Source organism: Pseudomyrmex gracilis, unplaced genomic scaffold (genome assembly GCF_002006095.1).
Source record: "Pseudomyrmex gracilis isolate BER0280 unplaced genomic scaffold, ASM200609v1 scaffold_217, whole genome shotgun sequence".
NCBI classification, from domain to species: Eukaryota; Metazoa; Arthropoda; class Insecta; order Hymenoptera; family Formicidae; genus Pseudomyrmex; species Pseudomyrmex gracilis.
This window is the reverse complement of record NW_018020801.1, coordinates 123,547-138,981: the sequence shown is the minus strand read 5'-3', so window position 1 is coordinate 138,981 and position 15,435 is coordinate 123,547. Positions and strand designations below refer to the sequence as shown.

The 15,435-nt window shown below is 40.1% G+C and overlaps 1 protein-coding gene across 4 annotated transcripts in view; it reads left to right on the top strand.

Annotated features, from left to right (window-relative positions):
* The window catches only part of LOC109858660 (ral guanine nucleotide dissociation stimulator), a 31,968-nt gene extending 18,618 nt beyond the window's left edge, over positions 1-13,350 (top strand). For 3 of the 4 annotated variants that reach the window (XM_020436149.1, XM_020436151.1, XM_020436150.1), the window contains 6 exons: positions 1,619-2,196; positions 7,643-7,747; positions 7,949-8,369; positions 9,495-10,117; positions 10,220-10,534; positions 10,630-13,350. In XM_020436149.1, coding sequence (XP_020291738.1) covers positions 2,008-2,196; positions 7,643-7,747; positions 7,949-8,369; positions 9,495-10,117; positions 10,220-10,534; positions 10,630-11,271 — 2,295 coding nt within the window. In that variant the 5' untranslated portion in view covers positions 1,619-2,007 and the 3' untranslated portion in view covers positions 11,272-13,350. The remainder of the gene's footprint in view (positions 1-1,618; positions 2,197-7,642; positions 7,748-7,948; positions 8,370-9,494; positions 10,118-10,219; positions 10,535-10,629) is intronic. The other variant, XM_020436152.1, reaches the window with a different exon arrangement.
* The last annotated feature ends 2,085 nt before the right edge of the window (positions 13,351-15,435 follow it).

Below are 15,435 nucleotides of genomic sequence, written 5' to 3'. Positions count from 1 at the left end.
ATCGTCTTTCTAAATTTTAACGCGTCTTAGGGCCGTAGTGCGGTAGTGACACTTTTCCGGACATGGGTCCCTATACTCAAATGTTTTCTACTGTTGCACTGAATAACCCCTAGAAGTTTGATCCCATAGTTCTGAAACACCCTGTATACGGTCACAATGGTCAATGCGCGGAATGAAGATTATCGCCTATTAGTGTGGCAAAACGTGACTGCGACGTAACAAATTGACAATTGAGAAAGATGTATGCGTCAGTTTTGCACAGAGGTCTTGTGAGATTTCAAATGCATTTAACTCTCTCTTTCTCTCTCTCTCTCTCTCTCTCTCTCTCTTTCTCTTTCTTTCTCTCTCTATGATACCGAGATTATGTTTTATAAACTTCTATTGAAGCAGTTTATATCTTGTGACAGAAACAATTTAATTTTATTGAAGCACTACGTCCATTGAAAAACTTATGGAAAAGTAGGAGTATGTATTTGTACACATATAATTTAATTTACAATAATTGTAATATAAAGTATAATCTATTAAAACAATAAATTTATCCTTTACTGTTCTGATAAATTAAAATTAATATCTGATAAATTAAAAGACGAATTAAATGAATTGAAATTACCACTTCCATTGTTTTACATTTCAATACATATTTTTTTCTGTTTCCATAAAATAACCTTTGATGTACGGAGCCGTTTAACCTTTTGACAATGTTTCACGTGTTGCCCTTTAACTTCGAGAGAGAGAGAGAGAGAGAGAGAGAGATAAACGGAACCTCCACGAGCGCTTCTCAAAATGCATAACTTCCTAATGGCACGGGGGAGAGGGAGGGGTTTATTTTGCCTACGCAAATACGCCGCGATACGCGCACCTATACCGAAAGTACAAACACGCACGTCACCTTCGACCTTTCGAGACTTAATTGACTTATCGATTCATCGGAGCGCGAGCGGAAGTGTCTCTCTCTCTTCCCATTAGCGCTTGTCGATATAAAGCGCGCGCGGATTCGTGTTGGTTCATTTTCCTTTGTGTCGCCAGTCAAGTGTAAGGATGATTAATTCCACGATAAATGTATCATTGCGCTTTCGACATTCATGGCCGCAAGTGTCGCTTTATGAATGAAATAATTAATTATGAATGCTCTTTGTAATGAGGTTAAAAGACATTATTCCGCCTCTCTCTCTCTCTCTCTCTCTCTTTTTTTATCTTTTTTTGTTTGCTCTATAGATACGCGCGCATTATATTCCATTTGAAATGTGTTTATCAGACGTTTTTATCTCTCTCGTTACGTACATTATCGCTATATTTAAAACCTAATTCCGATTTTCATACAAGTTGAAAAAGATTAAAAATATGTATACAATTTTATACAAGTCTTCCTGAATTTATTTTTTGATATATTAGAATTTAGATAGATTACCGAAAGATTTTTGATTTATATAAAAAATATGACAGTTTTGTAGAAAAAGAAAAGAAACAAAAAAAGTAATCGAGACAATTGTTCTAAAATCAATTTATACGAAATTACGAATACTACTCGCGTAGTGAGTGATGACGAAGTGACTCCGCGTGACGCGCAAAATTCAATTTTCGTGCGAAAACTGTCAATCAATCAACAAAACTTTAGATTTCAACGGCAGCTGTCGAAGACTCGCCTCAGCGTGTCTGATGCGATGATACGCTCCTGTATCTCGGCCGAGCAATCGTACGCAAACATCGTCATCAAACATCGACACTGAGGCGTGATGACGCGACGTCGGCAGACGATTTAGTTCACCGGCGACGGGGACCCGCGTAAGCTCGTCATACCGCACCTCAGTTCCCTCGCGGAAAGAAAGGAATATCGTTCTTTTTGCAAGAAGGATACTAAGACGCGAATACAGAAAAAGAAAAAAACAGAAAGAACAGAAGGACGAAGAGGAAACTACTCTTTTTTAGTGAAGAAAGAGACATCGAGAGGAACATCGAAAGGGGTGAAGAGGGTAAAGAGGGGACGCAAGAGGGCAAAACACGTGGATGCTGTGGCCGGTGTTGGGGGGTGATGATGGGCTAAGCCCCATAACGTCGCCCTCACCGGCGGCAGAGGCGAACGGCGCTGTTCCCTCCGCTAAGGGGGTGAGTAAATTGACTCCTTTGCTGCTGTGCGCCCCCTGCAAGCCCAGCCACCGGAAGAGTCAGAGCTCCACCCAGTGGTACGTGCAACAGGTAAAGAGAATTGGCAAACAAATCGAATCATCGAATAATAATGATGATGATGATAATGATAATGGCGTTCTGTGTGGACTGACTGACTGTCCCTTCTGCTTCGTTTTTGTTGCTGACATGCGCTTGTCACGCGCTTCTCGAGGAAGAGAAAGTGATCCCCGCGCGCTCGTACACATTCGTATATATTCGAGAAGATTACAAAACGATAACATGTCGAATGCGATAAGATCTCCTCCAGTTCGAGTGGCGGCGTGATTTTCTTTCTCAGTTTCCGTTCCGTTTGATTTGATCGCTTCTGTCGCTGAGTGTATTTTTGGTAATTGCCGTATGTGATGATTGTGTTAGTTTAAACATGTCATGTATATTTCGAACAGAATGTATCTTCATATTCTCGACAATTTTATGCAGATTTTAATTATAAGTAAAATTCTCTTTAATGTAAAAAATTAATAAAATTCTCTTTTTACACAAAGAGAATTTTATTTGTTAACACAAAAGCTTTATTCTCGTGTATTGTATATTAACTTGTATATTAACATTTTCACCGCGAAGCATTTCGAACAAAGAACTTTTGTTGCAAGCTTTTTTTTTTAAAAAAAACGTATTTTTACGTGTCCCGACAACAATGTGTGTCTAAAAATTGTTCTTGTGTAGAGAAAACTGTGTGTGAAAAATTTCTTTTTGTTAGATACATCCTGTGTATTTGCATGCAGTTCGCTATAGAGTTATTTTTGATCGATCGAAAAGTGAATATTTGATACAGCATCGAGATGCACATAAAAGTGTCGATTTTTTGTTGCTTTTATCATCTTGTGTAGTCTAGATGCATGATAAGCGGAAAGTGTGCGATGCATTTGCATATATACATATATATATATATACGCGATAGAGAGACACATATCAGTCTCTATATCCGAAACCTTGAGAGTAATGAATGATATCGACATTGGAGCCGCAGATTGAATCGTGTAAGTACTGCATGCGCGTGCGCGCACGAGCTGTCAATCGGATGACGATAAATTCTGAAACACGCGTCAAATCGCGGACTTCAAATAAATAACGAGAATCACACGACTCGTTCGAGTCGATTCGCAGAAGCAAGTTTGCGAAAATCCCGAATGTTTCCAAGTCTCTCGAAGGCCACTTTATTGTAAGTCACGATGTAGTTTCATGTGACGCGTCAATATTTGTCTCTGATACACGTATATACATATGCACGTAATTTACTGTACGTAATCTTTTATGCATGAATTACTCAAACGTCGATTAATCGACACAATTATTCTTTTTAATTTGTTTTCAATGTTATTTGTCGATCAGTGTCAAAAAAAAAAAAAAAAAAAAAAATGAGATTGCACTTGAATGATATTCGAAACAATTTCTCAATCCTTTTTATGCGACTGAAACACACCTATCACTACTTGTCACACACATGCGCGCGTTGTTTAACCGAGTAATCGGGGTCAAAGTGCCATCGGGATTGTATTCGTTTTCTGCGTGACAAATGAAAAAAAGCGATCGCCTCCTCGCAGCTCGATCGGCACAAAATAAATTCGCATCAGTCGTACAATCGTCGTCATCGGCGTGAAGAGATATTTTCTTCGAAAAAAAAGCTAGACATAAATATTTTTAAACATCAGAAAATTAATATAAATGTAAATTTTTTGAAGTACTTAAAAAAACACGCGCTGATGATCTTCTTCGAAAAAAATTTCACGTGGAATCTTCATCTCATTAGTGATTGACACACGTGATCTCGACACTGGTCGACACTGATTGCATCTTTACAGACGGAGAGAAATTTCGTAAAACACGATGTATCTTCATTTTCACGCTCGAACGTCTAGTTCACGACGTCTCATTCCGCGAGAATATGACGGGAAATAATGGTAGGTTGGTATTTCGGGATCCTCGCCGGCAAAAGACCGTTGACCCCCGGCGAGACGTTTTCGCGAGATTCCGCGACGCTGTTTAACCACACTCGCTATATGTACGACACGAATAACACCGTCCGCTCTAGAAACGTTACTTCGCGGAGAACAATGTTATTACGAAAATACCATTGACCAATTAACTTATGGTCGGTATCACGTCGACATCACGTCGTGAATTTTGCATTCGTACACGACAATCGATTCCGGACGTATATACGCGAATCGTGTTTCCACGACCTCGCGCTGCTCGCTACATATTCGGCCGATTTGCGGCAAAATCGTATTAATATTCAGATGCTCCGAGAAAGAGAGAGTCACTGCTCTCACTCTTTTTTTCTTTGTCCGTCTCTTCTCTCTTTCTGTCGTCGTCGCCAAATCGATATTCGCAATCTTAAACTATTTATTCTGCTTGACGTGAACGTGAAGTTTATAGCTCCGCACATTCTGTACGCGATATAAGTATCCATCCACTAAAAGTTAAATAAGAGACAGGAGTCATAAAAGTGTGTAAAAATGCTATTATCTCGAGACGCGCGTGACGCAATCGGTGAGTAACACCGATATAAGTGTACGCAACCTCATTACCGGAAATCGCCTTAATTATCGTTCGTTTAGCCTCGATCGGTAGATATTCCGCGCGTAGTTTCGCGCGCAAGGAATGGGCATCACGTGCCCCGTGCCGTTTCGCAGCTAAACAATGGACGAGTCTCGAGAGAGAGAGAGAGAGAGAGAAAAACAGCGCTCAAGGACTAAAGTCGTCGTCGCAGGTACGAGAGAGAACCTGGAGTTACGCTCGGGTTCCTTCTCGCAGCCGTCTAATTGCTCGACCGTTCCGGATCCGTGACCGAGCACGCGGACTTTAGGCTTTGCAGCAGACGTCGGTCGCGTCGATATTTCTCGCCTTATTTGAATTTTTTCTAACAAAAACTTGGTCAAACATCTCTTAAATTGCGACAAGTTTATTCTTTATTTATTCGAATATCGCTCATAAATAAAGTGCGCTCATAAATAAATAATGAGCACGTGTTGTTATTTTTTATGAATACAGTTGTACACGCGAGAAAAAAAAGAACTCATTCTTAAATAATATGTACTAATTAACTTCCCAGGAGAGTGATTATTATCCGTGTGCGATATCTCTTTCGCACAAATGTGAAAGAGAAAACTGACGTATACGTCGTGGTTTTCAACTCTCTGCTATTTTGCCGCTGAGAGCGATAAGTTCTTTTCTCGCGTGGCGCAAGAGAAAAAAACCTAGGTGGCAATGACACGTTTCTGTGTGATCGTTTCTTTGCCCTCAATGTGTATCATCTGTATGGCTTCGGTTGCAATCGCTTTGGTGTCACTGTGAGTACGTGTATTTGGATTTCGACATTAAGCTTCTTTACAGGCTTTTGATACTTGTCTTTGTTTACGGGGATTTTCAATGTCGCGTAAATAAAAGGTGACTGGCGCTTGTGTCGCAATCGATACCGATTCGAGAGCCTCGCAAACGTCACAGGACGCGTGTGGCGCGCATCATTATCATTATTATTTTTATGTACATACTTAACTTTAAGTTTTTATTACAATATATGTTGTGCGTTATAATGTTATATTCTTAATACACACGTATATTAATTAATACTTGCGAGATTTTCTATTCAGTTTTATAAATCGCACACACACACACACATATATAACTGTCTGTGAAGTAAATTAAAATAAATAAATCAAAATTTCTGTATAGCTGTACGTATGTTAATATATATATATATATACACACACACATATATATAATATTATATATGTAATACTAAAATATATATTATATACAGGATGTCCGACAATTAGTGTAAAATTTCTCGTAGCCAGGTAGAAGGAGTAAAACTGAGTCGAAAAGTCCTGAACCATTTTTTTCTATTATATATAATAAAGAAGTAATTATTGAATAAATCAAGCCAATCAGCGCCGACCTTTAGCCGAACGCACGTCAGTCAACCATGCGTCTGATGTGCGTGAGCGCTCCGCGCGGCTCACTGTCGTGCGCCTGGCTAATGGTCGGCGCTGTTGGCTTGATTTATTCAATAATTATTTCTTTATTATATGTAATAGAAAAAAATGGTTCAGAACTTTTCGACTCAGTTTTACTCCTTCTATCTGGCTACGAGAAATTTTACATTAATTATCGGACACCCTCTATATACAATATATAAAATATTATATATTATACATATATTATATATATGTATATAATAATATTAGAATATGTATAATATATATATAATATTATTATTTGTTATATATATACACTTAGTGACAAACGTTAAGGAACAAAGTAGTTATTTAAGAATTTTGATGTACAAATATATATTACTAGTGATCAAAAATTCTGTGAAACTATGAAAAATAAATTCAATTTATTTCGGAAATGAGTACATAAATAATGTGCGGCGTTCTATATGGTCAGCGATTTTTAACGTTAAAAATATTACTTTGTTTCGTATCTTTTTGTCATTAAGTGTGTGTGTATATATATATATACATATATATATTGAGTTCAATTAAATCTTAATTAAATGTAAACTATTTAGAGAAACAAAGATCTCGCGTCACTTTCACAAAGTAACCGGAAGTATTTCGTGATAAGCATCGTTATAATTGCATGTATTATCTTTTCGCGCGCAGCGATACGCTGAGACGCTTTTCCCAAAGGCTAACTACCTTTTACGTCAAGTTTATCAACACGCGTGTGTTACATCATCGCGTGAATGCGCCCATCTTTATCACGCTGAAATTAATTATGTATCTACAAGCTTCGACTGGCTCTGATAAGCGACATGCTTGCTCACACGCACAAACCACAAGCAGCTACGTGTTTATTAAATATGTGACTCATGTGAATTTCATTTGATTTTTCATTAAATTAAAAACGACGTAGAGGATACATCTAAACACATCTGGGGATTGTATTCATTTTGCCCAATTAATTATCTCGTTTTAATTAATGTCAATCGATAATATTTTTATTCGTGATGCTTTTTGTGTTCGTTCTGATTGATTCTTGCGTTAAGTTTTCGATCATCATTTGAAGTCTTTTTTCAGGATGTAAAAAAAAAGTTTTGTAATTATAATTCAAGAAATTAGAGCGAAAAGAAATTTATATGGAAAATGATGCGCGTAGTGCATGTTTAGCGTGTCTCGTTAGATTTTTATAGAGCGAATGAGAAGCATTTTTAGAATGAAAAAGCACGCGAATGACTCAATTTCGACGAAGCACAACAAATTAAAAATCACAAAAAAAAAAGAATTAAAACGTTTATTTCCATCTGGAATTCTCTCTCGTCTGCTTTTTTTCTTTTGCGTTGATTCTGTTAAAGTTACGCGACGGAGAGTGACTTGTAGTTCGCCGAGTAAATTAGAAGCGTAAATCATCCCCCCCGGTGTGCTTCGTTATCGGCTTTGTTGCTGTCAGCGACATCCATCGGGGGGTTACGGATGTTCACGACTAAGTTTGACGTTCAATCTTGCAGCCTACGTGGCGTTTATGGGGCGAGGAACGAGGCGACGGCGTTATATACACGGTGTACCTGAAGAAAGTCCGGTATCATCGGCCCACAAGGAGTCTCTCGGCATCGGTATATATATAAACAAAGTTTTCCGTATTTCCACTAAAATAATTTTCAAAGTTTTACTTTTAATACTATTAAAAAGTTTTACTTAACAAGTGCTTTAAAATTAAAAAAAAAAAACCACTCTTGATCTTAAAAACGAGATAAATTTTTACGCCAATTAAATTCGCTCAATATGCTAAGCGTCTTCCGCTTTGATTCCGCCAGGATTCTGACGACGAGATCTCGCACTTGGAATGGGAGACGGTGAGGGTGCGCTTCCTAAAGGCCGGCACGGTGCAGAGGCTGGTCGAAAGCTTGGCAAACGACGACGGCGAGCTCGAGTCCACGTACATAAACGTCTTCCTGGCGACTTATCGGGCCTTCACGACGCCACACGAGGTCCTCGAGCTGCTGCTCGCCCGTTACGACGCTCTCGACGAGAGCGCCGGTTGCGAACAGCATCGCAAAACGTTGGTGCAGGCGCTGCACGTGTGGCTGGACGCGTATCCGGGTGACTGGAAGTCACCTCCCAATCATCCTCTTCTCAACAGGCTGCTCGAGTTCACGCATAAACGTCTTCCTGGCTCCGAGCTCGAGCTTAAGGCCAGGCATCGGCTACACCGTTTCCAGCGCGAGGATCAAATAGGTAAATGACGCGAAGTCACTTCCCGCTTTCCGAGAGTCGTATAGTCTCGTGAAATTTACACGTGGGAACCAGCGCGATAGATAAGGCAGCGTGCGAAGATTAAATACAAGGAATTTGAGGACTGATAAAGATGAATGAAGAATAGATCAAGGTGTGAAATCCTTATCAATATATACACATAGAAATATACATCGCGTATTTCCTCTGCGAAATCCAAACATTAATCGTGTAACTGTATTTAAAAAGAGCACAAGTGGAATCTTTGTGTTGAATTTTAAGAATATCAATTTTAATTCTGGAAAGATCTGATTGATTTTCTACCGGATTGTCAGAAAATTAAATTCAAATCTAAAAATAAAGTACACAGTCTCTTGGAAAAGATAATGACAATGTGTGTTTATCGAATGATTCGGTTGACGACTTGGATTGTTAACTTCAAATTCACTGAATTATCGCGATGAGAGAGAGTTATTATATCCTCTGGAATATAACGTTACGTTATCGACGATAAAGATCGTATATTAGAGTACAGGTCGTTGAAATTGACGAAACACAAGTCAGAGGACGTTTGTGTCGCGAGACGTGAACGAAGTTTGAAAGAACAGAAATCTATTGAATTGTTTGATACAGCGAGAGAGAGAGAGACAGAGACAGAGACAGAGACAGAGACAGAGACAGAGACAGAGACAGAGACAGAGACAGAGTCAGAGACAGAGACAGAGAGAGACAGAGAGAGAGAGAGAGAGAAGGAAGCTGGATGTTAGCGGTGGTGAAAGGCCAATCAAACGGTTCACAGTCTCGCACAAAGGCGTTTACTTCCCCGTGTAAATTGAGGGTCCATTGCAACTGCTACGGCGTCATGTGACTGAAGTAGAGTTCTCACCTTTCACTCGACTATGTATATAGAATTCGCATTTGCACAAAAATCTCTCTCTCTCTCTCTTTCTCAAACCGTGTAATACTCTTCGGAAATAAAATGGAGCCCAAATTACAAAAAACGCAGAAAAAGTGTTTTGAAAAAGCAATAAGAAAAAATATGTAGTTTTCAACATTTTACATTTTATTTTCTCTTGAAAGAGTAGATTCGATCAAGAAGAATTTCTTAAATCGAATTTTCTCCTCCAGATTCCTGCATGGTCTACGACAATGGCCGACTACCCCGTGGCTCCCCGGACCCGATGTCGGATCACTGGGGAAACTATATTTTCCCCGAGGTGCCGCATCGTCATTTTGCCGAGCAGCTGACCCGCATGGACGCCGAGGTGTTTAAGAAACTCGTCGCCCATCAATGCCTCGGCGCCGTCTGGTCTCGTAAGGATCGTTCCAGGAGTCATGAGGCCGCCACAGTGGTGGCAACCGTCAATCAGTTCAACGCCGTGTCTCTGCGAGTGATCTCGACTATTCTGATCGACACGACGCTCAAGCCGCAGGAACGCGCGAGAATACTCGAGACGTGGATCGATATTGCGCAGGAGCTGCGTATACTCAAGAATTTCAGCAGCTTGAAGGCAATCGTTTCCGGTTTGCAGAGCAATCCGGTGTATCGGCTGGAGAAGTGCTGGCAGTACATGCCGCGTGAGAAACACGAGCTCTTTCGCGAGCTGGAGAGGATATTCTCGGAGGAGAACAACGCCTGGACGCAGAGGGAGCTGCTCATTAAGGAGGGCACCGCCAAGTTTGCCGATACCGCCGGCAGGAGTGATCGACACCTGCAAAAGCTCTTTCAAAAACAGAATACTCACGCGGGAGTAAGTTTTAAATAATAAAACGTTTGCAACTAAAACAACATTGTGACGTTCTGTCTTCTTTGTGCATTTTACAAATATTTAATATGCAAAATTCCCTTTCAGAATATTAGTTACGGTACGATACCGTATCTAGGCACTTTCCTGACTGACTTAACAATGATCGACACGGCAATACCGGACACGATAGCCGATGGTCTCATCAACTTCGACAAGAGACGGAAGGAATTCGAAGTGCTCGCCAGGATACGGCTCTTGCAGGGCGCGGCAAACGCGTACAATTTTAGCGCGGACTCCGTGTTTGACCGCTGGTTCCACTCAGTGCTCGTACTGGACGATCGGGAAGCTTACAAGCTCAGCTGCCAGATCGAGCCACCGCCAGCGAGCAACACTCTCAACAACCGCGGCAAGAAGAAGCAGGTCGGATTATAGAGAGAGAGAAAAAAACAAAATATATTGAAATAACATTCAAATACAGCTACGTGATATCCATTTCTAACTGTTGGCGATTACAGGGTCATCAAGGTCACCGTAAGAACGACTCGATCGCTTCTACATCCAGTTCCAGCAGTTCCCAGTTTTACTGCGACCTCGATTCTCTCCCGAGTTCGCCGCACAATTCCTTGGATCGGCGCACCTCACCCTCGCAGTTGTCCAGCTCGTCCTCGAGCTCTTCCCTGCCATCCCTGGACGTGTCGCTGAGTTCCGGCGGAGGTGGCAGTCATCAGACTCGTCTGGCACCCCCGACTGGCGCCGTAGCAGCGAACGGCAGCACTCCGAACCTCGCGGGACTGTCCAGTCCCAGTCATTCGCACAAAAGCTCGCCGGACTTCTACATCATCAAAGTTACCATGGAAACGGACAATGTGGAAACGCAGGGCGTAGTGCTGTACAAGTCGATTATGCTGTCGAACAACGAGCGCACGCCGCAAGTGATTCGGAACGCGATGCTGAAGCTCGGCCTCGAGGGCAGTCCCGATCAGTACACCCTGGCGCAGGTGCTGCCCGATCGGGAAATGGTGCTGCCCACTTCGGCCAACGTTTACTACGCTGTAAATACCGCGCACAATCTGAACTTCATACTGAGATCGAGAAGGGAGTCCAGTGACGCGGCGTCGGACAGTCCCAGGAGCAAAGGCAGCGGTCACAAACGGTAGCTGCCTTCTGAGTAGCTGCCAAAAAACGACGCGACCGAGAAAGAGATCCACGACGATCTTTCTCTGCTCTCTCTCTTTCTCTGTCTCGGTAACGCGGGAAGGACAATTTTGAACAATAATGCGGATTCTGAACGCGAAATCATCGAGTGACAATGAGTTTTTTTTTAGCGAGGAGAATCGCTGAATGTGACAGTGAGAACAAAAAAGTGAAATGCAACATCGATTGGAGTAATTGCGATGGAAAATTGTAAATGCGATATATTAAAACTTCAGAGAGAACTGAATATTAAGCTGTAATATTATATAATGAACTAGAATATATATATTAACATATCTACTGATTTTATATATATATATATAATATATCGCAATATTATATAACATTTATACAAATTATCATATTAAAATATTACAGCTCATTATTCAGTTCGCCGTATCGTATCTCTCTCATTGCAAAATCTAAAACACTGATAATTATTTATTTACATAATCATTATATAAAACTGCGATGATCATCAGCTATCGCGTCGCAATCAGGCGTCGCAATTGTTCCGATTGATTAATTAAATCGAGAGAGTAGCGAATCTCGCTCCCGCGCACGTTATTGTTTTTTTTTTTTTTATTAAAACTACCATGACAGTTTTCGCGGTTTTTTTCGCGCCGAATGAAAAATACGATCGCCGAAATGATATGATTAAAAGCCAAGCGCGATTTGTACGTACAATTGAAAGCGCAGCACGCACGTATGTACGCACGCACGATTTCGTACCCGTATTCAGATAAAAAAAACTCCAACCGTAGTTATGCAATCGAGCCTATTCTAGCAGCATTATTTTCTAGGAACACGTTAAGCGAATGAGTCACACACGAGGTTCTTATCGCTGTGATATATTGTGAAACGCGACAAACAAACGCGAATCCCGTAATAATTCTGCAAACCGGAACGTTCGAATATCCGTAACCGAATATCTGTTATTTATTTATTTAACACATCGTGAATTATCAATCGTTAAATGTGATAAAGTTTTTGTGTATACGATTATTTATTTTGATAACATTGTAATTCAGTGATTATTTGACAACAAAAAAATTTAATGATTGCCAGACTTGCGCAACAAGGAAATGATGTACAAATATCGCAAATGTGTTTTTTTTTAACCAATTGTTTCGCGTGCGATTATAAAAACGTAGGCATATTTTTGCGGCGGAACTTCGCGTGTGCGTGTGTGTATATATATAGTATATATATATAACATGTGTGTGTTTCGTAAAAAAAAAACACAAACATTGAAACGAGATTATAGAAAGATTAAACGACACACAAGAGCGCGGGGCAACTTGTTACATTTGTGAGAGACAAGTTAGTTGTGATGTTTTGTAAATAAATTATTATAATATTGCGTGTAGTGACGCGCATGACGGACTCGACCAAAAAAACGGGCTCTGCGTTGAAGCTCGACGAAATGATTGTCAATTATTCTCTATCGCTATTTTCTCTAGCGTCTTACTCTGAAGAGCGAGATTCTAACGAAATTAAACTAAGAGAACTGCCTCGTCGATATTCGTCCTTTTGTCCTCGTCGCGAATTCGTTTGCGCAAAAGGCAAGGAAATTTCTGTGATAAAAGAATCTCCACTTTCCGGATTTTTGCGATAAAAACAGAACAAAAAAAGAGATAAAAGATAAAAAAAAAAAAGATAAAAGAAAAAGAAGAATCAAATCGACTGCGCGTGGCGGCCGAGCAAGCTCACATTTTTTCTAATATACACAATTGAAAAGAAATAAGTTCGAGGAAGTTCGCGAGACATTTCATTCTTTATCGATCGACAACGAGAAATAGAGATAGAAAATCCAACCGCACAAATAAACGCATTTATTTATTTATTTATTTATTTTTTTAATGTTCTAAAGAAGTTTCATAATATTTGGAGATAAAGAAGTTTTCAAATATCTGTGGAAACTTAAAATAAAAAAATAAACTAAATGGAGAAGCGAGAATGATTTTGGGAACCGAAAAATCTTTAAAAAAACTCCTGGAATGTAAATATTTTACAAATTGGAATCATAAATTATTTTATAATTTCTATATATGTTTTTTTTATAAATTTAAATTTGATTGTATTCTCAATTATATATATATATATATACACAATATTTATATAATAAAATTTCGACTCGAACGTTTAAATTCACGTTTTTTAACCGAACATTCCTCGTATGCGGCAATATCCTCGATCGATACCAAGCCGATTCGAAGTGGGCGCCAAATGAACGTCGTTGTCAAAAAAAGTGGGCTTGTCCGGTTTTTTTGCCTTCGATCGAAGAGAGTCAAGCAAAACGAGAAAAACTTGCGTACTAATCAAGAGTCGATGTACTGCGTCGGCCGATCAATTTTTCACTTTACTAAAAAAATTCGTGTTTTTTTCTTTTATACGTAGCATGGCGCAAAGTGACATGGCGCTAGAAAAAAAAGAAAGACAGAGCGGGAACAAAATATATGGTCGAGCATTCCGACGATACTTTTTTTCTTTTAGGTTCGAGTAAGGTTTCCCCTGAGACGTTGTGGTCTTACACAATTTTGTACTTACTTTCCCTTCGCGCAACCCTTCCCTTCGTTCATATCTCTCTGTTTATTTTAATATAAGTAGCTGTACATTTCTCACACGTATATGATACACACGCGCGGACGTTCCTCACCTAACTGACGGAATTGTTTCTCCGGCGAAACGAAGTTCTCTATATATACATATATGTGTAGCACGATCTGACAAAAGAATGAGAATAGATGGCCTACACTTTTACACACGTACGGTGTAATATGTTTTTATCATCTCCTCCCGTTCAATAACCCTCCTCCTACCCAACCGTCTAGCTATTGTGACGAGCCGAAAAGCTTTCTCTCTCGACAGCCTTTTCAATTTTGCGCGCGCGCGCGCCTCTTCTCTCGTTTTTATCACCCCCCGTTAACCCGCTTGCGATCATGCTTGACGTGGAGTTTTTAATAACTGCTGGACAGTTTCCGTCATGCTTCGTCATGGTGTTTATTATCCATTTCATTACCGATATTTTTATATAAAAAAAAAAAAAAACGACATCCTTGCTAGAGCTTTCCCAGAGAAATGGGACGGGAGAAGTAAATTTTGTTTCGTTGTAATTTAATTTCGTTTTTTGCGCGCGCAGCACAAAAGAGATTAACATCCTAACTCTCTGTATCGTCTTATGTAATTAATTTGTAAACAAACACCGCACGAGAGAGGGGGGGGTGAAAAGTAGTACCTCGATCGGTATCATGCAGAACGATTTCATGTGGCCGACGAGTGGACTTCCGGCGTGTCGGCACATCCGGCACGCGAACCTGTTGATTTTCCCGCGAGGTGCAAGTACTCGAATACTTATACAAAGGTATACAGGTATAAGATTCTAAGTTAAACAAGGCTAATGGTTTCTACTTCTACTGGAAAGCTGCTTACCTTGCCGTTTGACGAGAAGAGAAGGATTGCGCAACGGTTATTTTCAATAGCCTGATGCAAATATTCAAGAACCCGATTGAACGAACTCGAGTGGAAGGTATGCAGGTGGATTGTTGTCTTTGCGAATTGTCGGAAAAAGTCTGTCAAGAGAGCGTTGGTTATCTGAAAAAAAAAAAAAAAAAATAGAACAGAACGGAAAGTTCGATTCGATTGAACGTTAAAATCTCAGGAGTGACTAGTCAAAGTTCTTATTTTTTAACGTGTCTTCGTATCTTTAACTCTCATTTAGAGTCACATCACCTATACCGCTAGAAAGACAATCATCGTTGTGTTCAACAAACGCGTATTTCGAAATAAGATTCGTAGAACGCAACACTAAACGAAATTCTCTCATTCTCTCTCCCGCCATTTGGTCAGAGACAAGAGTCTGAAGTCGAAAAAAATGCATAAACATGACGCAGGTAAGATAAGAAGAAAATATCGTTCGCATCAAATTCATGCAAAAATCATCTCGGCCACCTTGAACGGGAGGGTTCTGGTCGAGACGTTTAAATTAGAACGACCTATTTTTGCCACGGCGAGATAATTTAAAAGTTGCTGCTTTTCAACCGAGGGCAGCATCTCGTCGAATGTGTTGACCCGAACAACGAACGGTTTCGCGAAAGGAGCAACCGCGAGATACCGAGATCATGCCG